Source organism: Heloderma suspectum, chromosome 2, assembly GCF_057233095.1.
Source record: "Heloderma suspectum isolate Gila_16-S chromosome 2, 16-S_ref, whole genome shotgun sequence".
Classification (NCBI taxonomy): domain Eukaryota; kingdom Metazoa; phylum Chordata; class Lepidosauria; order Squamata; family Helodermatidae; genus Heloderma; species Heloderma suspectum.
The window spans coordinates 232,784,259-232,808,124 of NC_139459.1; the positions used below are offsets into that span (position 1 = coordinate 232,784,259).

General features: G+C 46.5%; 1 protein-coding gene and 1 pseudogene across 1 annotated transcript; one reads left to right on the forward strand and one right to left on the reverse strand.

Annotated features, from left to right (window-relative positions):
• The first annotated feature begins 313 nt into the window (after positions 1–313).
• Positions 314–8,588, forward strand: LOC146354240 (olfactory receptor 10X1-like; annotated as a pseudogene).
• Positions 8,589–9,934: 1,346 nt separating this feature from the next.
• On the reverse strand, positions 9,935–23,766 carry LOC146354241 (uncharacterized). Its single transcript, XM_084829794.1, has 6 exons — positions 23,657–23,766; positions 22,302–22,425; positions 19,708–19,815; positions 14,310–14,435; positions 12,620–12,765; positions 9,935–10,135 (listed from the first exon to the last, which is right to left on the reverse strand). Exons 2-6 carry the CDS (start codon positions 22,411–22,413, stop codon positions 9,935–9,937), a joined length of 693 nt encoding a protein of 230 aa, XP_084685920.1. The 5' UTR covers positions 22,414–22,425; positions 23,657–23,766.
• Between the last annotated feature and the right edge of the window lie 100 nt (positions 23,767–23,866).

Below are 23,866 nucleotides of genomic sequence, written 5' to 3' on the forward strand. Positions count from 1 at the left end.
TATAATCATCATCATCATGAAGTGGATTTCTGCTGCTGCAGCAAGACTTTTCCCTCCTCTCTTTCCCCTGCCTCCCCACTCCACAATCTGTGCTGGAGAGTCCCCTAGCCACCAAAACAGATATTGAGGGTGCACGGGGGTCAGAGGGGCCTCCCTGGTCCACTCAGGGAAGCTCTTCTTCAGCAGAAGGGGCCTACTGGATACAAAGAAGGAATAATAACAAAGGATTTGTTCACTGTCCATAACACCGAGCTTCATGTTCACTGACTGTCATCCTCTTCTGTATTTTCAAGGTCCAGGGTGCTGCAACGCGATGAAGAAGAACCAAACGCATGTGACAGAATTTATCCTTGCTGGCTTCTCCAGTTTTCCGGAACTACAGTCCATTTTATTTATCATGTTCCTTCTCATGTACATCCTAACCCTGATAGGAAATCTGTTGATCATGTCTGTCATCAGGGTGGATCGGGGCCTCCATGTCCCCATGTATTTCTTCCTCTTTGTTTTGTCTTTTTCTGAAACCTGTTACAGTTTAGTCATTATCCCTAAAATGCTGGCTGATTTGCTAGCAAAAAGCAAAATGATCTCTTTTGCTGGATGTGTGACACAAATGTTTTTCTTCCTTGGACTGGGTGGAACACACAGCCTCATTCTCACAGTAATGGGATATGACCGCTTTCTAGCAATATGCTACCCCTTGCATTACCCAGTCCTTATGAACATGCGGGCAATTCTTTGGCTTGTGCTTGTTGCACGGACTGGAGGGTTTCTCATATCCGTCACCGAGACAGCTCTGGTTTTTGGGTTGCCCTTCTGTGGCTCCAGTACCATCAACCACTTCTTTTGTCATATGAGGACACTGGTTAGGTTAGCTTGCGCTGATGACAACACTGCTGAAGTGGTGATCTCTGCCATCTCTATCCTGGGCTTGGCCAGCAGTTTCCTGTTCATCATGTTGACGTACGTCTTCATCCTATCCACCATCCTGCGCATTCCCTCCACTGATGGCCGCCAGAAAGCCTTCTCCACTTGTGCCGCCCATCTCATTGTGGTGATTGTGCACTATGGGTTTGCATAATATATTTCAAGCCAAAGACCACTGGTACATTAGACAATGATACACTGCTGTCCATACCCTACACCGTAATTACGCCATTTCTCAGTCCCATAATATTTACCTTGAGAAACAAGGAGATCAGAGTTGCTCTAAGTAAAGCAATCAGCAAAAAAATAATTCCCCAAAGATCTGAAAATGCTAAATGTATATTTCAAATGCAAATATATTCAAATTGTATTTGGGATATGCCTAGGTTTCCTAAGAAATGGCTTCAGTGTTCCATGCTGTTTGGGTTTTATCCATTAAATGTTTACGTCTTGATGTGACTTCCGCTATACTTTGCTTAAAAATTACAGATGGCGATGGGCAAATGGTTCTTCCCCTTCTCTGCCAAGAATGGTAAGAATTATGGATGGGAGGATAGAGAAGCAGGAAAAGAGGACAGGATATTATTCATATGACAGTGTGAAAGTGCCCCTGAGCATGTTAGTACTGTCACTTGTACTTGTAAATATGATTCAGAGAGTGTATGTAGGTGTTGGTTTGCAGCCAGAAATAGATCCAGTTGGGGCATGACGAAGGGTGGTTTGGCACACGCACATGGTTACATGGTTTCTGCATGTGTGGTGCTCTTCAACAAGCATACAAAACATCTCAATTTCTGACATAAAATAAAATATCAAAAAATATATTGTGGGGCTGCTTTTTTGGTGGGTCACTTTTGGTGGACCATTTACTTTATGTATTACTACTTCACACATGCATTCCTATACATGGTGGTAAAGACAAACCCCTTTAGACGTTTGAATTCTTGATTTTTAAATTTTTGATACTTTAAGATTTGGTAGCTCACACACAACAGAGTTTAGCATTTGAAAGCATGGGAGTAATGATGCTTTAATGAAAAAGTATCATCTATCCAAGGTCTTGAAGTGCTTCCAAACAAACAGTTCCTTTTTGCTCCAAATCAAAAGGCATTTAATAACCCATGACAAGCTGTGGTGCCCACAGGCCCATGTTCCCTGTTCAGGTTCCCAGTCGCAGCTTGTTGTGTAATGCGAACCACACAAGGGTGGGTTGTTGGCGTGGTTAACAAACCACCCACAACCCTAAAACAGCCCATGAATTCTGGGTGGTTTGTTAACCATGCCAACAACCCACCCTCTCTGGGCTGGCACAACAAGTAGCAGTTGTGGCTTGAATATTCAAAATGGTCACATGCGCACACCACTAAGCCCTGGGGATGAATTAACCCATGGTGATTTACCGTGACATGCGAACAGGCCTAGTGTGTAGCTCCTATGCCTTTCCCTCCTTAACAGATTTTTTGTGGTACAAGAAAAGATGGATGGAATAGTGGGAAAACATGGGAAGGTTACAAATGGAAGATGATGCCACTTGGACACTCTGTAAAATTCTGTAAACAAGGCAGGGTGATAGCACAAATAAAACCTCATCTGGAAGCACCTAGCATTTGAAAGCATGGAGCATCTGAACCCCCCCCCCCCAAGAAAGCTAGTTCTATGAGGCTGAGTGAGTATTATGACACGGATCAACAGCAGGCTATGCACCTGGACCCGTTGAAACCATGGAAGGAGGCAATGGCTTTCTTTAGTCCCAGCAAGAAAAAATGATGTACCAGAAGAACGTTTCATTGTGGTGGAGATATGTTAGAACATGCAGCAATGAGCAGCTCCCCCCCCCGCGCCTCCATTGCGCACAAAAGATTCACCTTCCTAGCAATGGTGGTTGCAACAGATCCACATGGAAGAGAATAGGAAGCACTGAGAAAAATCTCTCCCCATCCACTGACCCTGCCAGCAACAGATTTCCTCCTGTGTTTACATTCAGATTTGCTGTATGTTGCTAATACACTAATTGGATTTCCAAAGTGAGATAACAAGATCCCTGTGCATCTGGCACAAAACTCAGTGAATAATAATACACTGAAGCTAGAGGATAGAAGTTTATGTGTATGGCTGAAATGAAGCAAACAATGCTGGGGAACATGGGCAGGAGGGTGCTGATGCACTCGTGTCCTGCTTATGGGTTCCCAGTCAACAGCTGGTTGGCCACTGTGTGAACAGAATGCTGGACTAGATGGACCCTTGGTCTGATCCAGCAGGGCTCTTCTTATGTTCTTATGACCCACCATGTTCAGAGGCAGTGTACCTCTGTAGGGAAGCAACCATGGAGGGCTGCCACCATCATTTCCTCTTTGTAGGGTGTCCAGACTCATCTGGTTGGTCACTGTTGGAAGCAGGAATGGACACTGGAGTAGATGGGCATCTGGGGTCTGATCTTGCTGGCAAGCCGATCTTCTTATGGGCAATCAAACTGCCAACAGCTAGCATGGAAGGCATGATCGGCTCTCACTCTGTGCTGATATGACACACTGATAATTGCATCCTCATTCATCCAGGCTTCCCCAAGAAGCTTATTTGGATTTACCTACTAAGACTTAATGAGTTGAATCCAGACACTGTCATAGTTAGAGAAGACCCACTTGATATCAATGGGACTTAAGCTAGTCACGATTAATGTAAACCCCATTGATTTCAATGCATCTACTCTAAATATGACTAAATCTGGATCCAGCCCATTGCTGTTTTTTTTAATTACTGGGAATTTTACAGATCATGAGTATGATGGCGGGGGGGGGGGGGTTGACTTAAGATTGTAAGTCCACCATGGCAACAACTGGTTTGATCCAGATCATGTTTTACACAGGTCACAGCCTGTAATATGTAATATTAAAATAACTCACGCTGCAATCCTGTGTACACTCACCTAGGAGTAAGTCTCGTTGAACTCAATGGGGCTTACTTTTGAGTAGACATGTATAGGATTGCACTGTAAATAAATAAACCAGACCTGATAGGAGATAAAGCGTGAAAAGTTTCCATCTGTCATGGCCCAGCCATAGCCCAGACCCTTCATCCCAGTTGCCACTCTTATCCTTCTGATGGTGGACTCACAGATTTATTTTGCTTCGCCACCCACAGGTTTACACAAAGCAATTCCATTTGGCCAGTGTAGACTACTTTATCAACAGTTTAATGTAGCAGCTGGCCAGATTCCAAACTGGGAAAGGTTTCGGGGGCCACATTCCAGCAGACTAGGCTGGGGCAGATGTAATTCTTACCAATTTAGACATTTCCCCACCAAACATACAAAACACAGCTCAATTCTATGCATGTCTACTCCGAAGTTTAAATACCCAGCTATTTAAAATGTGAAGGTATTTAAAGAGTATTGAAGTTTAAATGCCTTTAAATGCCCTCTTATCTCAGATCACTGGCTGGAGATAACAGCAGAGTTTCTCCACAGCACTGAGGAAAGGCTGTTGTGCTTTAGCCCTGAGCAGGGAAATCCCAGCTCTCATTGCTGATCAGAGAAGAGGCGGGACCTACTGAAGAAGCTCACAGATTGGATGGGGAACCCCTGCAGGCCAGATCTGGCTGCATGCCAGGGTTTCCCCATCTCTTCTTTAGGGCATAGTCCTATGCTATGCTGGCTGGGGAATGCTGGGAGCTGTAGGGCTTTTTTCTGTTTAAACGTGCCTAGGATTGTGCCTTTAATGTAATATACTTTTTTTAAAAAAATCAACATTTACCAATAGTCTCTACTGGAGACTGGGTTGGGAATGGTTTCTGCGGGTTGGAGAGGTATGTGAATGGGCAGGGATCTCTTCGGCCCACCTTGTGTCATAGAGCTCAGGTGGGGGTGCAAACGGGTTTTCTGAAGTCACACCAGTTTCAGAGTTCTTTTGTGGAGATAAAGAATAATCTTCCAAGGGGATGTGCATGCAAATTAACTAAGTGAGATTGTAGAGCTGTCATTGCCTGTAGTATAGAAGCTCCCCCCCCCCCCCGCCGCCCGTCTTGCCAAGGTCTCTGTTCATACTGATCCCACAGGTTTATTGCAGGGTTTTTCAAGCGTGACCTTGCAGTGCAACGAGCAACACCACAATGGATGCATGAGTATTTGGGTGTACCTGTTGTAGGCGCCTCTTGAACAACACCCATAAGTGCTAAAATACATACACCATACCCAGAGCAATAAACTCATTTTAGCGGTGTCATTTTTAATTTAAGCATGTAAAAGGCGAGGGAGCACAAAGCCACCTTTCCAGTGCAACTCTCCCGCTCAGCAATGCCTTGACATTCTGGAACATTTCCTTCCTCCCGTCATTCTGAAACAGACTAAACCAGAAGCTGCTCGCCATGCCCTACACAGAAATGTAGACAGAGTCTTGCATAGACTGCAGTTTATGGCACTCACACATGGTATTCTATGAGTGATGCTCTTTGCATGCATACAAATCCCATGAAAGAAAGTGGTCTCAGTGGGAGGAACTACGAAGGACTTTCCAGACACAGGCAAGCTGCACGTTCATCTCACAAATGAACAGATGGGATTGGCCGCATCTAACAGCCCACTTGTAGTCAGCGTCTTCCTCTAACACAGCACAAGCTTCTTTGCCTGAATTGTGCGGATCTTCTTCATTTGATACTGAAGTAGCCCAATATCTGAAAGAGATAAGGAACATTTGTCTTGAGCAGCATTTTTCGCCCTGTGCGCCGCTCGCTGGATCCCCCCTGGCCAGCTGACCGGCCCTGCTTGCAATGCGCAGTGAGCCTGCAGGCAGTCCGTGGGTGCCTGGAACACGGCTGCCCGCTCCCTCACCGAGCCACCATTTTGTGTCAAAATGGCGACCCAGGCTTTTTTGTAAATAACCATTTACTCAAATGGTGGCCGTAAACCGGCCCTTTATAGGCATAAATGGTCCACCTCAGTAAGGGAATGGGTGGCTGTGCGCTTGCCCACCTCAGTGCGTGCTGAGTCAGGCAAGCGAGGGAATCCGTGGACTGACATCCAGGGGGGCCAAGCTGGCAAGAAATCACTGTGCTTTGAGCCCCAACCAGATGCCCGTGTCATCCCTAGTCTTGAGATGTACTTAGGCACACATTGGCCTGGATCACACGATCATTAAAGCCCAGCATGGCTTATTTAGACTACAGTGGGCTGTGGTACGTGCTGGTGGCCATTTTGAATATTCAACCCCTGGCGGGAGGTTGCCATGATTTGCCATGTTGTCCGAACCTAGGTGGCATGGCTTGTTGGAGGCTACTGGAGAGTTGTTTCCCCCTCCAACAAGCCATGCCACCTGCATTTGGATGACAACGGCATGCTACAGTGGGTCTTGAATAGGCAACAGGCTTGTCATGGGTGTGGTGACGGTGTGAACCAGGTCACTGTCACAGGGGGACCTCACCCCCCATCTCCCCAGTGGTCATTCAAAGGAAAGGAACTTTCCACATGGTCACTGTCCTGAAATGCATTTTGCCTTTCTGTGCCCTTGTCCATACTTTTTCCTGGTGCTGCCCCTGCTGTAACAGGGCAACCAGTGCACAGCGCAAGTCATAAGTATAGAAAGGAGAACTATTAGCCTGGGCTCTCTGCAGCCAGGAGATTCCAAGGAGAAGCAAGATGAGACACCATGGCAAATGACACAGCACTGTGGAGTCAGACAAAGCCTGTCTTCAGTGATTTGCTGCAGATTGGGACCATTTGGAGGTCTTTTGAAGCACATGAGGTCATGGCCAGTCCACAGCCAGTCTGCAGCCACCTTGGAGTTTATCTGTGGGGAAGCTGCATTTTTGCAGAGTACTTTTACTCCATTGTTTTTCTTTAGTTAAGACAAATGCGCATAAGGGCTTTATCGCAGTAGCGATCTACCGTGTTCTTGGGATCACAGGAGCAGAGAAGCCTGTCACTGAGAGCAGGGTGAAGTGGCCAGAGAAGGAGAAAGGTGGGTTGGAAGATATAACTCTGAGACAGTTTGCTGGAATGGGGTGTATTTGCACTGGTGGGGTGCTCTCATGGGAAGCCTTCAGATGCTGCACTGGATAATTGAGTATTTTGACTGCTTCACAGAAAACTGTGCATGTAGGAGAAAATGGGGTGGAGCGTAGGGATGGGCGGATCACTTGCCCAGTTCTGGGTGGGGGGGTCCACGGGGGGGAGGCGATCCGTCCCACCCCCCTAGAATCCGTTCAGGCCAGCTCCGCTCCGTGTTGATGCTGCGGAGCTGGCCACCGGCTCCGCAGCGCTGGCAATACGGCCCGCCACCATTAACATGCTGTATCACTGTGCTAAGTCCAGACCCAAATGGCGTCCACTATGCCATTTGCATCCCTGTTTTTTAACGCGATAGGCTACGCAAATATCTACGTAAATATAATTTGCATAGCCTATCGCGGGAAAACAGGGATGCAAATGGTGTAGTGGACGCCATTTGCATCTGGACTTAGCACAGTGATTCGGCACGGCAATAGCAGCTGGCTGTAACACCAGCGTTATGGAGCCAGTGGCCGGCTCCGCAGCATCACCACATGGAGGAGCCAGCCTGGACGGATTCCGGAGGGGCACGGAGGTGAGTGCTCCGTTCTGCCACGGACCCCAATGGAACCGGATTCTTGGAATCCAGCCTCATTGGGGTCCGTGGTGGAATTCTCTGACATCCCTAGTGGAGCGATAACTCCGTGACAGTTTGCTGGAATGGGGCGAAATTGGGGAACTAGGGTACTCTCATAGACAGCCTTCAGATGGTGCACTGGATAATTTGGGTTTTTGCTTCTTCATGGAAAAGTGAGTGTTTCCCAGCCATTCCACCCCCCTCGCCATTTCCCCCTATTCCTTTGGCATTAAACAAATGTGCATTAGTGCTTTATCACAGTAGTGATCTATTGAGGTCTCAGGATCATGGGAGCAGAAAAGTCTGTCATTGCGAGCAGGGAGAAGTGGCCAGAGAAGGAGAAAGGGGACACTGGAGCTAGAACTCTTTGTTTGCTGGAATGGGGCTTATTTGTGCTGGTGGGGTGCACTCATGGGGAGCAAGTATCTAGCCTGCCTTATTGGTGCTGTTTCTAGCCTTCAGAATTGTGAATTACTCTCTGTTCATATAATAATGCAGTAGCCAGAGGGAGCCTCTCTCACTGGTTGAACAGCCCCTGCCAGGTTGATAATGTTCATTTCAACTCCCTTCCAACAAACCCAGAAGTATGTTCCTTTCAAGTGCTGTGTGACCCATGAAAACCGGATTTTAAAGGTACGGTACACTTGGCTTTTCTTGCTTTGTGTGTCCTTGATGGACCAAAGCCGATTTCATGAAAATTCGGATAATACTCCAACGCACTTCTCATTCCGTTGTCGTGAAAATCTGCCCTGGTGGCCCCTTCCCCTGGCAAAGCACTCTCAGGAAGGGAGAGTTTGCACTGAAGTAGAAATGGGAGGCCAGTGAATGCTTTGCCCAGGCACAGACAACCTGGAGCCCTCCAGAATGTTACGAACTACAGCAGTTCCTATAATCCAGGGCCATCAGCCATGCTGGCTGGGGCTTATGGGAGTTGTAGTCCAAAACATCTGGAAGACACCAAGTTGCCTACCCCTGGCTCAGCCTTCCCCCTGCCTTCCTCCAGAAACTACCCTCCCATGCCTCCAGAGAAAAATGATGGTGTGGGTGTGAGTGTGTTTCAGGGGAACACAAGTGACTGGCAGCAAAAAGGTCAAGAAACCTCTTCCCTTCCTTTTCCAATATAAAGCACCCCCTCCTGAGAAGGGGAAGGAGGCAGTCAAAGCTTTCTTTGGCACACCCTGCTGCAGGGGGACACGTCGTTTGCTCCCAAGTCCCTTGCTGATAAAAAGCATGATGCTATTTCCACATCCATTGGTCAGCCATCCCACTCCCAATGGAAGGCAAAGGCATGAGAAAACGACATGCACACAGGCTATGAATTACCATATCCCCCAGTCCCTCCTTTACCCCAGTTTGCTCCCTGCAAGCCCTGGTACCACTTACGGTAGGAGCCCACGGCTTGTTGTTTCTATGGAGCCAGCTATATAAGCATAACCACTTACTTGTTGGGTGGAAGACATTAACGTATTTTGTGTGGTAAATGCAGGCAGCATCACATGTGACTAAGTACTTCTATGACATTTTAAAGAGGCCACATAGCTTCTCCTCTTCATCCATTTATGAATTTGTGTCCTTTGTGTTTGCAGCTCTTTCCAGTCCAGTGTTGTGTCATCTAAAAATACTTTCCAGCTCTTGATGCATCATATGAACAGGTCTCCAGCGGAATGAAAGGGGCCTGTAAGTCCCTACTTCAGCTTCTTCTGGAGTGATCCTAGATCAAGTATTCTCTCCGAGCAATTCGACTAACAATTCTATATCCTTGCCTAGCCCCAAACATTTAAGAAGCCATATAAAAAGATCCCAAAGGCTTATTGGATCAAGATATATTATTTTCACTGCATTCCCTAATTTCCATTAGGGTTATACCTACACACATAGGTGTGTGTGTGTGTGTGTGTGTGTGTAATCCATGCAATAAGTCAGTGGGAGTTTCACCACACACACACATATATTATATTATATTACATTACATTATATTATATTATATTATTTTTACCACTTATATATATATAAATGTTACCACTTCGGTCAATGGGAATTTTACCACTTATGGGAAAAGAATAGCGCACTTGGGCTGCAATCCTATACTTCAGAGGTGGGGGATCTTTTTTGGGCCAAACGCTCAGCTGGCTCTGGACAAGGAAGTCAGAGCCAATTCACACACATACACACACACACATGCTCACATAATTTACCCACATGCACTCACATACATACACTCCCCATACACGTGCCACATTTTCTCACACACATCCATTTTCTCTCTCAGTCTCTCTTGGTCTGCCTGTTTCACACGCATACACACACTCCCACACTACATGAATTCTGAAAAAACTCATCCAGTCCCCCACATGCCAAAATTACTTGTGTAGCTACCCTAGCACAAATGGAAACACTCACACACACTGCACGATTTTCAACTCAAAACTGTGTGTATTAAGATGCTGTGTAAGGTCAGAGGGAGAGCCATTCAAAAATGACACCCACTTGTAAGATTCATTTGTTCCATCCACCCACTTCCAATTTCCTTCATGCTCCATGGCATTATAGCCAATCCAATATGACCGTTTTGCTTTTTTATTATACACAAGGAAGTCCTAGGAAAAGGAGATTAAAAAAACATAAGTTTTCTCTTTGCATGTTATAAATGAGTAAGTCCTAGGAAAAAGAAGATTTGAAAAAAGGAAAAGAAAGAACAGAGGGATTTGCTCCTTGCCTGCTGCTAAATGTTCCCAGCCTATGAAGCAGCCGGTGTGGGGACAGCAGCCCCACATGCCAGTAGCACCAATGTCAGTGACTCACACAGAATTGCAACGGTACCCCTGAGACCGTCCCTTGGAGACTGGTGGGAGGACGGAATGCCTCAAGAAGAGGCTGCCCAGGAACATGTGGCTGGGGCTCAGTGGGTTAAGCATGATGCTTTTGGTTTGGACTTGGCTACTTGGATCACAGGTTCAAATCCTGATGCTCTGGGACAGCATATCTCTGAACACTTTAGGAGAGGACACGTAGCTCATGAGTAGAGCGTGTGCGTTCCATCATGCCTAAGGTCCTGCATTCAATCCCTGGCACCTCCAGCCAAAAGGTTCTCAGGGAGACTGTGCAATGCTCTTAACTCATATTGCTCACCTTGAGTTCCTGGTACCCTTTTAAAAAGTCCCCCAAACTACATGTTGAAACAAGCAGTCAGTTTTGTTGTGCATTACCCCATCTGTACAATCCCATCTGTCAATCCCATCTGTCAAGCTAATCGTCTCAGAATTCATATCTGAGCAGTACACGAAGAGTGTTTCCTTTCCTGGTTTTCTGCTATGTAAACTTTAGGTGGCACTGTGGTATAGCAGAATAGCACAATTACCCCAAAAACCGTGCGTGTGTTTTACCCTGCTCTAAAAATACTTGCCAAAAGTGCAGTTTAAAAACAGAAGTGAAACTGGAGGGTGATGTCTAAAGAACCAATAAGCAAATGTGAGTAGGGAATGACGAGTGCACAATAAATGCCCCGTGTAGAAAAGCTCACAGTGAGCACCTGTCATACCAAGGAGAGCATTTGTGAATTCCGAATGTATCTCAGGCTCCTGGGAATTCCACATTTCAAATCTTAATTCCACTGGAACCAATGGAAGCTTCCCGTCTGGAGCTAGTAATAGCTTCGTGGCGGGGGGGGGGGGGCATGGATTTGGTTGGGATGCAGAAAGTTGGCTCAGAAGCAACACATTTCTCCCTTCAGTGCCAGCCACCCAGCATGGCTAATGGTCAGGGATGATGGCAGTTGTAGTCCAAAACATCTGGATGGCACCAGGTTGGGGAAGATGGAGCCATAAGAAACCATACAAGAAGTGGAAATTCATTCTAAACCACAGTCTTTCCACAATAATAGTGTATAGGTTGCCACTGACTAGGAATTCACCTTTACAGCTGGCTCCCCAAAGTGTTCTTTTAATCTGACCTTTCCATGCAATTACTTAGCTGACGTTTTGTATGATCCCATCATGTTGGCTTTGTATCTTATTGGGGACGAGGGAGAGGGCCTTTTCTGTGGTGGCCCCCACTCTGTGGAACTACATCACTAGGGAACTCCACCATGCCCCCTCTTTAATGAGCTTCCGCCGTGCATTAAAAACGTGATTGTTCAGGCAGGCATTTGGGGTGGGTTAGGGTATTTTAGAAAATGTTTTTATTGTAGAATTTTATTGTTTTAAACTGTTTTATTATATGCTTGTACATCGCCCAGAGTGGCTGGGAGATCAGCCAGATGGGCGATTAATAAATTTAATAAATAAATAAATAATTGTTCTGAGCACTCCGAGCCAAGGATGTTTGCAAGCATAGCTATCCTAGGTCGTGGAAGATGAGCTTTCCATGCAAGAGGTCCATTACTTCCATTTTCTAGATGACTTCTCCCGCCTGCCTGCCCCCTCCCCCAAAACCCAACAGAAGGGAGGCAGAGAAACCAGAAGAATGTAAGAGGAGAAACCTATTCTCATGAGTGTCAAATGTCAAACTTTACTGCAGCTCAGCACATTTCAGAACACTAGGTTCCTTCTTCCAGAGCAATCTCCAAATAAAGAAAATAAAATTCAATTATAGACATATAAACAAAATTGTATAGCTAAAACATGTAACTATTACAAAAACTATTACCAGCCTTTAAAGCTGTTGTATTAAGGATACAGGGAACAAAAGATTAACACAACTGATTGGGACAATATAGAAAAGAGTTTAAGGGCGCAATCCTATAAATGTTGAGACAGAAAAAAGTCCTACAACTCCCAGCATTCCCTAGCCAGGATTTTTTCTGTCTAAACATGCATAGGATTGTGCCTTAAACCATTATAGGTCAACATTTCAAAATTCAATGCAACATGTACCTTGAACTTTAAAATTGTGTATAATGACTGAAGCAGCTTGCAGAAATACTGACCGTCCACAAGACTCAAAGAGAGAAGAGTCCTCCTTATAGAGCCACTGACAGACTCCTGAAGAAGGAATCCAGTATTCCAAAACATAGGCAGCTGCAAGAAACGTTCTCCTCTTGCATGTTTTCCATCCGCTAAATGAGACACACAGGAAAAACTCACCTGTTCCTTTTCACTGTTAATCACTACCAGATCTGCACTCAGGTCATGGCAAATGTGCCTGCTGTTTTCCCAAGTCCCACCATCTGGGGAGTAATAGTAGCATTTCCCCTGGAACGCATGCCACTCATTTGGGCACGATGAAAAGCCTGCAATACACGGAGCCTTGAATTAATGCAGTGGAGAACTTCCAAAATGTTCCATTGTTTACAGGAATGTTTTGCAACGTGTGCCACGCCCTGCCACCGATGGGCACTCAGCCAATGAACAGGCCTGGCCTGGAGGAGGTCCTTTTGGTTTATCCAGATTGGACTTTGCAATGTCACCATTGGGGGCTTCCCCATTGCTAGGCTGGCACTTGGACCATTATTGGGCTGGCCCGAAAAATCTTTACCATGCCTGTGCTTCATTTCACAGTTAACTGATTAATGCAACAGCTGAAGTATTATGTGTTTGAGTCCAGGCTCAACATAGGCATGCGTACTTGGCAGCTCTTCTCCCAGCAGGACAGGAGCTCACCTCCATCCTGGATCTTCTTCAGGAATACAAAAGGGGGGTGGAGCTCAGTCCCCTCCCATGGAAGGCACCAGCCAGTTTAAGTGGGGCCGCTGTAGTCAGCAGCCACCAACTTTCAATAAGAGGGCTTCTAGACTCTGAATGGTGGTGTAGGCATTCAGCAGCAGAAATGTATCATGCACATTGCTGTACAAAGCTGGCCTGACAATAGGGCCACATGAGCCTCCTGGATCAGGGGGCAGATTGTGAAGGTGGCAGAACAGGTGCCTGCCGCAATTTGACCAAAGGGAAAGCCAGCCGCCTACGCAGTGGAGTACTGACTGTGGGGCACTCAGCCTGGCCACCATCGTTGCAACTGCAGCTGTACCATGGGGAGGAAGAGGAGGAAGACAGCGGAGCGTGTGGTTGCCCCACACACCTCCCCACACCCCCAGCCATGGAGTGCTGTGCAGAGTGCCCGGCCACTATTGCCACTGCTGTGGCCATCATATCCCCAGGCTCAGCAGCACCCCAAGGAGGACAAGCCACGAATCACCCCACTTTAGGGAGAACCTTCGGCACCCCTTTAGATACTGTCCCGGCCTGAGGACATGGCCCTCCAGGCTACTCCGAGGATGACTCCCTCTCAGCTTCTCCTGGGCCCGAGGCTCCCTAAATAACCACGGACCCTTTAAGAACTGCAGCCAGCCCCCAGCGGGGGTGGAGCTTCTGAAAGGCCCGGCCCTGGCAGTCTTTGGTCTCCTGGGGGAATGTTCTGGCCAATATCTACTGCAGTATGAGGCACTGACTGTGCTACAGAATCATCAGTGGGTGCTTGTGCTGTAGGCCACATGCCTTGGGCCTCCAGCCTGTCCAGGACAGTGGCTGTGCCTGTGCTGTGGGGCTAAGAGGGAAGGGGTGGAGGCAGCCCTGCTAGCTGAGCCACGGCATGCCTGTGTGGGTGTCCCATAGAGGAGCCACTGACAAGCGTGTGAGCTGCTATAGGGGTTGGCTCACCTGCAAAACCTGACGGCTCGGGACCCCTAATCTTCAAAGGAGGGTCACCCCTTCTCATTTTCTGTTCTGCCCCAGCCCCTCAGACCTGCTCAGTGGACCCAAGAGGCCTGGAAAGTTCTTTGCCTGTGCTCTACGGAGGACACAGGCCCAAGGCAGGAGTCGGCTTCAGGCCTGCACTTACATCTGAGACACACGATCACGAGGGCAGCATTCGCCATTATCAAGGAAAGCAGCGCCAGGACATAAATAATGATAATGGGTCGTCTGTAGTAGTCTCTCCTTTTGCTAGCGCTGGATGCAAACAGAGCTGCAAGGAAACAAGAGTGCACAGAGATGTTATTGCAGGAGCAGGTTATTTCAGCTGCAGGACTACCATCGGTAAACAGGACAGGCAGTAGGCCCATCTTTACTTGTGAGAAAGGGAGGAGAGCTGGAAGCCCTGCAATGAGGACAGCTAGTGAAGAGGAGCGAGAGCACCAAGCAAGGCAAACCACCGAGAAGGATGCCCTGGTGTTGAAACAACTGACAGCTATTGAAACCTTGGAGAACTGGTGCCAGACAGTGTAGTCAGTGCTAAGCTAGATGGGCCACTGGTCTGACTCGGTCTAAGGATGTCTCTACAAGAGCGATTTATTGCACGCTTGTGATTGGTCACTGACGGAAGTTTGCAGGTCCTTTACATGACATCATCAACCTCCAGGACATCTCCCTCACATTTCCCCCTTTATCCTGCTTTCAAAAAGGTCAGAGATAAACTGGTAACAAAACTTAATGGCGCCATATTGGCAGTGTGTAATGCTGATGTAGCACTATGAACTTGCTGAGGAAGGACTTTCCTCACTTCAAACCATGTGTCAGCTATGTAAATGCCTGAGCACATTTCTCGATTGCAGGCCCAGCAGAGGGAGAAGAGAGTAAAACACATCGCTGCAAAGAAGGGAGAGATGGCTGATCCTCCACCCCATCAAGCTCAGAATCAACATCCTCTGTTAATTCAGAGCACCCCATTAAGTTCAATGGGGCTTACGCCAAAGTACATGCGCCGAGGGTTGCAGACTTGCAGCACAATTTTTTGTCTAATCCGAAATAAGCTATAGCTTTCCTGGCAGCTGTGAAGAAATCGTACAGCACAAGTTAAGCAACGAAACTAGACTCCCCCTCACCCCCACTCCTTTGCACACGTGCCAGGGAGGGAGGGAGGCACTCCCTTGTTTCATAGAATCATAGAATAGTAGGGCTGGAAGGGGCCTACAAGGCCATCAAGTCCAACCCCCTGCTCAATGCAGGAATCCGAGTCAGGGCATCAAGTCAGATTCAAACCAGGTATCTGCTGAGTAAAGGAGCCCATCATAATCCTGCAAAGAAACCGAAAGCAGAAAGCCACAGTAAGCATGCGGGTTTTTTGCTTACTGAAGAAACCGCCTAAGGCACCTTCCCATATTCCTAATGGTAGCATTTTCAGAAGAAACTCAAAAGCAACCCTCGACTAAGCTCATGATGGGTACTATCACTTTTCCAGGGAAGTGGTGAAAGCTCGGAACTCAATAAGGGCTAAGTATATTTATACCTTTGATACTGATAGCTTTTCTTCTGAATAGTTGAGGGGTACAGGTGCCTGCTGAGGTGGTCCCTATAAAACCCCGTTTATGTGTGTCTCATGCATCTGTGCATATATGGCAAAAGCATAGAACCTGTTGTGCAGCAGTCGGGGCTAGAGTTTCTGTTCTTCGCATCACTTCTTGTTTTCGTAATCAACAACCTATATGCCCATGCCGTAGCCACTCAACTTGTCTTTACCACTGTCCCCTCCACTGATTGTTGCCAAAATATTCCAAATGTCTAAAGATCAAAATTATTAACCCAGCACAAATACAGCCAGGTAACTCTTCCTCCTCGTCACCTTAAAGCCCATCACCAATTTTTTATAGCAAACACATGGAGATACCCACTGTGTGAAACAAGCTCATCTCTGAGACTGCTCTGGTTCAAAAGATAACATCAAAACTTGCCTTATCATATACAGAGAGCTGAAACAGCAGTTATAAGGAAAGGAACTTCCTCTTTTCATTTGACTTGGTGGGGCCTTGGTTTGAAACAACATTGATGTGGAATTTCAGCCGGAATCTTTCATGGCTTCCATAGTGGCAGACCCTTGCAAAAATAATTTAGTCCAGAACATCTGCCTTCTGATGGTTTTAATGAGAGGTCAACAACATGAGAGACTCAGATCTAGATCCCTTAACAGTGCAATCCAGACCCCCAGATCCATTGGCTGCAGGGGGGCTGGATAGGCTGGAGGTGCCTCTCTGCTGACAGAGAGGCCATATCTGCCTTGGAGGCCCCAATTACACCAGGGGCCATTCTAAATGGAAACACTTTGTGAAGTGATTTGGGCAAAATCCGCATTTTCATAGAATCAAATTAGCTCTTTCCACAGAACACGTGGTGCTGTATTCCTCTGCTTTTGAAGTACATACGGGAACTGAAGCCGCATTAGTTGGTGGGGTGGGCGAGTCCCACCTCAAGTAGAAATGAACGTCAGCAGTTGGGTAGGTGCGGGGCAGCCAGTGAGTGGAGGCTTTCTCCCCCTCTCTTGCATGTTCAAACAAGTGCAATGGAGGACTTGCTTTTGAGTAGACGTTCATGACATACCCCACATACCACACGTGCACACATACATTTATGAGGCAGGCAGGCAAGCAGGCAGCCGCCGCTGCCCGGAGACTGAGCAGAACAGACAGGAGTGCAAGAGGCGCTGAGAGCAGAGAGCGCGGAGCCGGTGAGGAGGGAGAGCGAAGAGCACGTTGTCTCTGATGTATAGTAACTGCCCAATCAACAGGCTTCTCCCCACCCCACAAACAAGGGCCCAATGAAGTGCTTCTGAGTACATGTTCATGAAAATAATCCGCCCTGGAATCCACCCTTTCTTAGCTGCACTGCTTCGAATCAACAGGCATCCACCTTTTCTCAGCTGTGCTCCTGCATAGCTGCACAGCTTCAAAAAGCAAGGCTGGCTCCCCCATCCCTACTCCCAACTGCGATTATTTAAAGTGAGAGGCAGCAACATGGAACTGAAGGCAATGAGTGACTTCCAGGTAGACATGTTTACCTCACTGCTCTCCCCATGCCCCCACTCCATGCTACTTTCCCTTCCACCAATCAGCACCACTTCCACCAGCCCATGCCGAAGCCAACTGAGGTCATACCAACTCCCAAACAGCACTGGAGCTGTTGTGACGGGAAAACCTGACACAAAATGAGTTTGAAAAAAAACCTGGATTTAGAGCAAGAAACACCGGGCTAGCTACGGAGAGCAGCATGCGTCATCTGACACTATCAATTGGGGGGGGGGAGTAGAACTGGAGTAAAAGCCCCATGTAGATGGGGCCCTGCAGAAAGCTCCACTGATGTAGATCTAGCACCAGCAGTAGATCCTAATCCAGAGCGTTCTGGGGAAGGCATAGCCTTGGATCCACTGGATCCAAAGCATGTCCATTCCCCCACAAGACCTCTGAGCTATGCCAACCTCGAACTGTCATAGCTAATTTCCTCTCCATTGATTTCATTGTGGGAAATTCCAACAAATAAAGATCAGCTGTGCTAAAAATCCCAGGAAAACCACCCCTCTCCACCATGACCCACCTTGGCCAGTGTGAGCTGGCAGTGATTTGGAAATGGTGGGTGATCTGCCACTTTGATCCCATCAAACTTAGAGCTTTTCTACATTAAGGAAAAATCCCACAAACTTACCAGGGCTTTGTCTTCCAGAGCCTTTGTGGGTTTACAATGGGCACAATACACGTGCTGAACCCTTCCCCTTGTTTTTACCTGTCTCTTTGTGGGCATGCTCCATATGTTTCATTTATTCAGCCAGTAGATGGTACTGCAGGATTTCTAAAATATTGTTTATTCCTAGGGATTGTACGAAAGTGACTTACCTTTCTGCGGATTATGTTGATGCTGGGGGGGAGGCGTTCCGTCCCTCCCCCCGGATTCCTGGCCGGGGGGGAGGCGCTCCGTTCCTCCCCCCCGGAATCCTGGCCGGCCGGCTCCGCTCCGCAGGGATTCTGCGGAGCCGCCAGCCGGCTCCACCAGAAGCCGGACATCCGGCCGCTGGCTAGCAGGGACGCAAATGGCGGCAGCCGTAGCCGCCGCCGTTTGCATCCCTGCAGTCAGCCATGATAGGCTACGTAAATGTTTATGTAGCCTATCACGGCTGATTTAAAAACAACAACAACGTGCATATACAAATGGCGGCAGGCATGGCCGCCGCCATTTGCGTTCTTTATTTTGGCACGTCTTAGTCTACGTAAACATTTACGTAGACTAAGACGGCGAAAATAAGGGGAACGCAAATAGCGTAGCGTCTATGCTATTTGCGTTCCCCTTATTTTCGCAGTCTTAGTCTACGTAAATGTTTATGTAGACTAAGATGTGCCAAAATAAGGAATGCAAATGGTGGCGGCCATGGCCACCGCCATTTGTGTACATCCAGTTTTTTGTTTTTAAGTCAGCCGTGATAGGCTACGTAAACATTTACGTAGCCTATCATGGTGTTTTTTTTAAATCTAGCCGTGATAGGCTATGTAAATCTTTATGTGGCCTATCACGTTTTTTTGTTTTTGTTTTTGTTTAACTGGAAATGGCGGCGGCGGCAGCCGGTCAGAAGACCGGCCGGAGCTGCCGCCGGAACCGCCGCTGCCAGGAAGATCCGCCCAAGGTAAGTCCCGTCCCGGGGGGGCCGGGGGGGGCGGGCCGTTCCGCCACCGATTTCAGGGGGCCGAATGCGCTGGCATTCGGCCTCCCCGAGATCCATGGCGGAACTTTCGTACATCCCTAGTGATTCCTGAATTACACCACTTCTTTGATGCGTGGGGGCTGGGGTGTTTTCAGTGATTTTTATAATGGTAGAATAAACCTAAAAAACAACAAAAGAGGTGCCGTAGGTTGACAACATCATGACCTGCGAATGTCCGTGAGTGAACAATCATGAGTGGACGATAAATGCCTCGTTTAAAAACACCCTTAGGACTGCTCCTTATTATAAGTAGCACCAGAGGCATTCCTTGGGGATCAGGGCCGTGGAATTCCAGAATAAGGAGCATGTAGCTCTTTCCCAATGCACCGATGTCCAAATATACAATGGTGGAAAATTCCTTGAATCAAACGTTTCAAGAATCAAGGGAGGTTTTTTCTCACCGTAAGAAAATTCCTTTGCCCAGGTTGCTTATCTTTGCCATTTCATTATTCACATCATGCCTACCCCACATTATCTATATTCAGATATGAACAATCTCTGTAATGCTCCCGGTTGCCATTTAGAAAACACACCAGATGCCGTGTTCCTCAGAGCAAAGCCCAGATTCTACTTTTTTTCCTATATCTAAAATGGTGATGCTTAAAACCACAGGAGCAGAGGGGGAAATTGCCACTCCCATTGAATTAATTTCAGGGGAATATAATTCAAATCGCTGTTTCTGGTTTTATACACTGCATTATTCCTAGTCACTATTGTTTTATCACATAAAAGACAAAATATATATTTAAAATCATTCATAGAAACACTCTGGATTTCTCACCTTGCTCTATTTTCAGTCCTTTCTCTGGTAGCTTCCTCATCAACATGGCGGGATCTGGAATGTACTCATAATCCATGCCAGCTTCTTCACTTCTGGTAGTCACTGACTCTAGAGGTAGAAAAAACATACCTCTGATTTTCTCTACTTAGAAACCTACTAGGACCCTTAAAATTGTGTACTCTTGCTCTCCGTTCTCAACTCCAAACATTCATCCCTCTTACTCCCATATAACACGACTGTTTTAATAATAATGGAGTATATCTTCCCATTAAGATATCTTAACGGGATCAATAATGGATTGTACCAACTTGGGGAAACACTTTTCATAGGAAGGACAAAAAAGCATGAAATCTAGATATATACTGTCATACTGAGATTCTCTCTCTCTCTCTCTCTCTTTCACACACACACACACACACACACACAACTTGTATATTCATGGATATACAGTTGTCCCACATAATTATCTACACATGTGTTTCATGCCTTTTCCTACATGCAAGTGCTTTCCATTTGGAAAAAAGCATAAGATATAAAACAGCTTGCCAGGGACAGGTGATAAAGCTAAGAATCAGGTAGTGAACAGATGTAGTCTCTACCTTTACAGAAAACCAGAGCAATGGGAGCTCCTGTCATTATACGCTCAGGGACAGGGGATCAGGATCTACCCATCCCAGAACCATCTGTGGGGGGCACCTAAAAGATGGAGCAGACCCTAAGAGGAAGGAAGGAGCAGGCTTTCCTTCACTCTGCTCTAAAATTCTTCACATTGGGGACTGTTCGGTGGCTCACAAAAACAATATTTTCAAAACCATATAGCTAAATTTGAGATGTAAATTCAGCCTTTTTGAACACATGAGTACATAAGCAACTAGATGCTGAAAAGTGTTTTCAATATGTGCAACCAGAGCCTTACTCTGTGTGTGTGTGTGCACGCACGCATGCACATCTGTCACACTCACACATATACATTAATTTGTCCACACTGGGTTTGTGATCATTACTGCCCAAACGCTCCCATGGTATTTTATAATTGCTTCAATGACTGTCAGGGCGTTTCTGCATGAGGCGTTTAACCCGCCCCTTTACTGAGCTTTCTGCTTCCGGATTCTTTGTGTGATTAAGATTGGCTCCTTTTCACATTCCCCCCCCCCCAGGTTTCTTTTCCTCTGCCTTTCTATAAGTTCCATTACACAACCACTAAGTGGCGCTGTGGTATAGCAGAATTGCACAAATATAGGAGGGTTCTATAACACCATTCAGAAAAAATACCAGACTTTCCTCGTTAGGAAAAAAATGCAATAGTGGTTGCAAAGCATAGAAGGGACCCTGGAGGATGATGTCATGTAAAGGACCCGCAAACAAGCATGAGTGAGGAATCAAAAGTGCACAATAAAAGCCCCATGCAGAAAGGTTCTCAGTCTGAGGGAACTGTGGCAGCATGGTCTAATGGGGGGGGGCAGTAATTAGGAAAAAGGAAGCTAACACCAAGTCTACATACTAAAAATGTGCACTGAACCCCAGCTGTAACTTGGACCCTGGTTTAGTACTTCTGAAAATGGCCCAGCTCAGCTTGGACAGATTTGGAGTCCATCAGCTTGGACTCTTTACCTAACCCGGGTTGAGGTGCAGAAATCTGAGGCTTCATGCTTCCCCTGACTATCATGGAAGATCCAAAAATGGCTATATGTATTCTTTGTCAGAACAGTGTGATAGTTGCAGGCATAGTTGCCTCTTAGGTAGGGGATTATGCCCACAAAATGCCAGAAAAATAGGAGCAGAGTTTTTGTGCTGCATGCCTTTATGGAACTAAATAGTGGTTTTATTTCTTGGCAGAATTGGATGAAAATTGCAAGGATAGTTGCCCCTTCTGTGGGGTTCAAACCTGCCAAAAGTCAGAATAATCACTGCAGGAGTATGTATGCAAAGCAGCCTTGACATTTTGAGTGTCCCCAAAAGAGGACACACTTATCCCCCTATGTTCCTTGTGGATCATTATTCTGCAAATAACCGATAGCCTAGAGATTTCCCCAGGCAAGTTTTATGATGACTGAAAACTGGTTTAAAGCGTTTTTCATTGTGATGCCTCCTGCTGTTGGAAGAATGGCCATCCTTGCCTTCCCCCAAAGCACAGTGATTGGAGCCACTGGAAAAATGTGTCCTAGGATTAAAAGGTGGACCTATCAGTCACTCAAGTGCACTCCCTGCTCTGTCCTTCCCTCTTCTCATGATCAGCATTTAGAGAAATGAAACTAAAAGACACTATTTGATGAAGACATAAAGCCTCCAACTTCTCCTACGTCCCCAAAACATGAGTCAGTAATGAAGCTTCATTTGGCTACAGCGTTGGTTATGTTGGCTTCAAAGGGAAGCCCACTTCACCTTGGAAAGCAACAGAACTGGGACAAAGCAGCCCAGTTCTCTTCAGGCTTCAGGCTTCCTCCAAATTTGATGCACATTCTTAACACCTATCCAGGAGAACTGGTTTCTCTTCTGCGCTCTGCAAATCTAAAGCAACCCTTTCAGGGACTACTATTCTATGATTCTATGATTCTGTTTCTTCCTCTCTCCCCTCACCCCCATTTCATGTTTACCTGCTCTTCCATGCTCTGAGTGTGCTTTCGAGGTGTGGGGCAATTTCTTTGAAATGGTGTCATTCTGGTACTCTTCATTGTGGTACTCTTCGTTCTGGTAGTCATCGTCCATGGTGGAGTGAGGCTGCATCAAGAATAGTTCTCAGGGCAGATGTAGCCGGATGTGTGTGCTTTCCTTCTATCGTTATCATCTTCCTTTCTATCTAACAAGCCACAGAAGAATCAAGACACCCACACCACCCCTAATCTCTCACTGCTCCAGGGGGGTGGGGGTGGGGTGTCGTCTTCTTATTTATTTGGTAAAAGCCACCAGAAAGTCAGGTTCACCACTGAAGCAAAGGGGCAAGGAGTGGCCCTAACTGAAGATGGCTGACCTGTTTAAAAAGCTAAGGTTGATCCAAGACAGACCTTCTGTAAATGCACATGAGTGTAAAGCTTCTTTAAGGATTGGAGTGGAAGAACCAACTAATAATAGATGAGAAGTGAAGAGATGTAGCCAGCAGCAGGGAGAGGGAATGGGAGAGAACAAGCTGGAAAGTTAGCAAAGACAGAGTTATCCTGTACTAAAACACAATATAGCATTTCTTGTTAACATACAACACTCCAGCATTCCTTTATAAGACAAGGAAGAACAGAGCATGTGTCCTGATCCTATTTATGCTGACTTATCAGTAAATCGAATGAGAGTAAGGGCTTCTTTATACAGAGGCTTTTTGTCCCGTGATTTTACCAAGGCTTCTGCTTCCAGATTCTTTGTGGGATTAAGATCAGCCCATTACATGCACTCCCCCCCCTTTTCCTCTTTATCCTTGAGTTCTGTATGTTTCATTATGCAGTCACTAGGTGGTGCTAATATTATGGCGCCACTTCTTCTTTGCACAGACAAATTCAAACCAGATCTTTTTATTAGCTCATTATTTCCATTTCAAATTAAGCTGCAGAAATGGTTAAAAATGAAGGGAGAGGTGCTGGAGGTTGACAATATCATGTAAAGGACCTGCAAACTGCCATGAGTAACCAATCTCAATTGCAGGATAAAAGACCCGTGTGGAGAAGCCCTAACTCCCAGTCCCAATTCTGTCATCCAGCTAACACTTGTATAACATAGTCAGGTTCTCTCCCAGCAGCAAAGTCAAAAGCACACCAATAGGAGTAGAAACAGGAGCAAACATAACAACATCACCCAAAAAGAAGACATCAGGCCCTGCTGCAATACCAGTACTTCTCCATATAGAAAGTTTTTAACTCTGCCTGCAGCACACAGCATGTTTACATTGGGCTCATCTACATGAGTGTTTTATTTTAGTATTCTTAACATCTAGCTCAACCACAGGACCCATGGTGCACATTCCAACCTGTTGTGCTGATGCTGTTTCTCCATCAATATTGTTTTCCAAACGACCGTTATGACTTTTTCTGGTGCTTGTGCTTTCCGTGCGCTACAAAGACATGTGTGCTCCAACCTAGCAGTATCATAACTCTTACCAGAAGGAATGGCTTTAAAGCTGTAGAACTTGTTTTGTAACATTTTTCTGCAAGTCCCCCCCCCCCTGCCATTTTTTTCT

Excerpts from the sequence above, each read along its gene's own strand:
- LOC146354241 (XM_084829794.1), bottom strand. The coding sequence starts at position 22,413 with ATGGACGATGACTACCAGAACGAAGAGTACCACAATGAAGAGTACCAG. Across the intron at positions 14,436-19,707 it reads AGGACTGAAAATAGAGCAAG|CTCTGTTTGCATCCAGCGCT; the intron begins GTGAGAAATCCA and ends GTTTCCTTGCAG. Across the intron at positions 12,766-14,309 it reads CGTGATCGTGTGTCTCAGAT|GCTTTTCATCGTGCCCAAAT; the intron begins GTAAGTGCAGGC and ends CGTGTATTGCAG.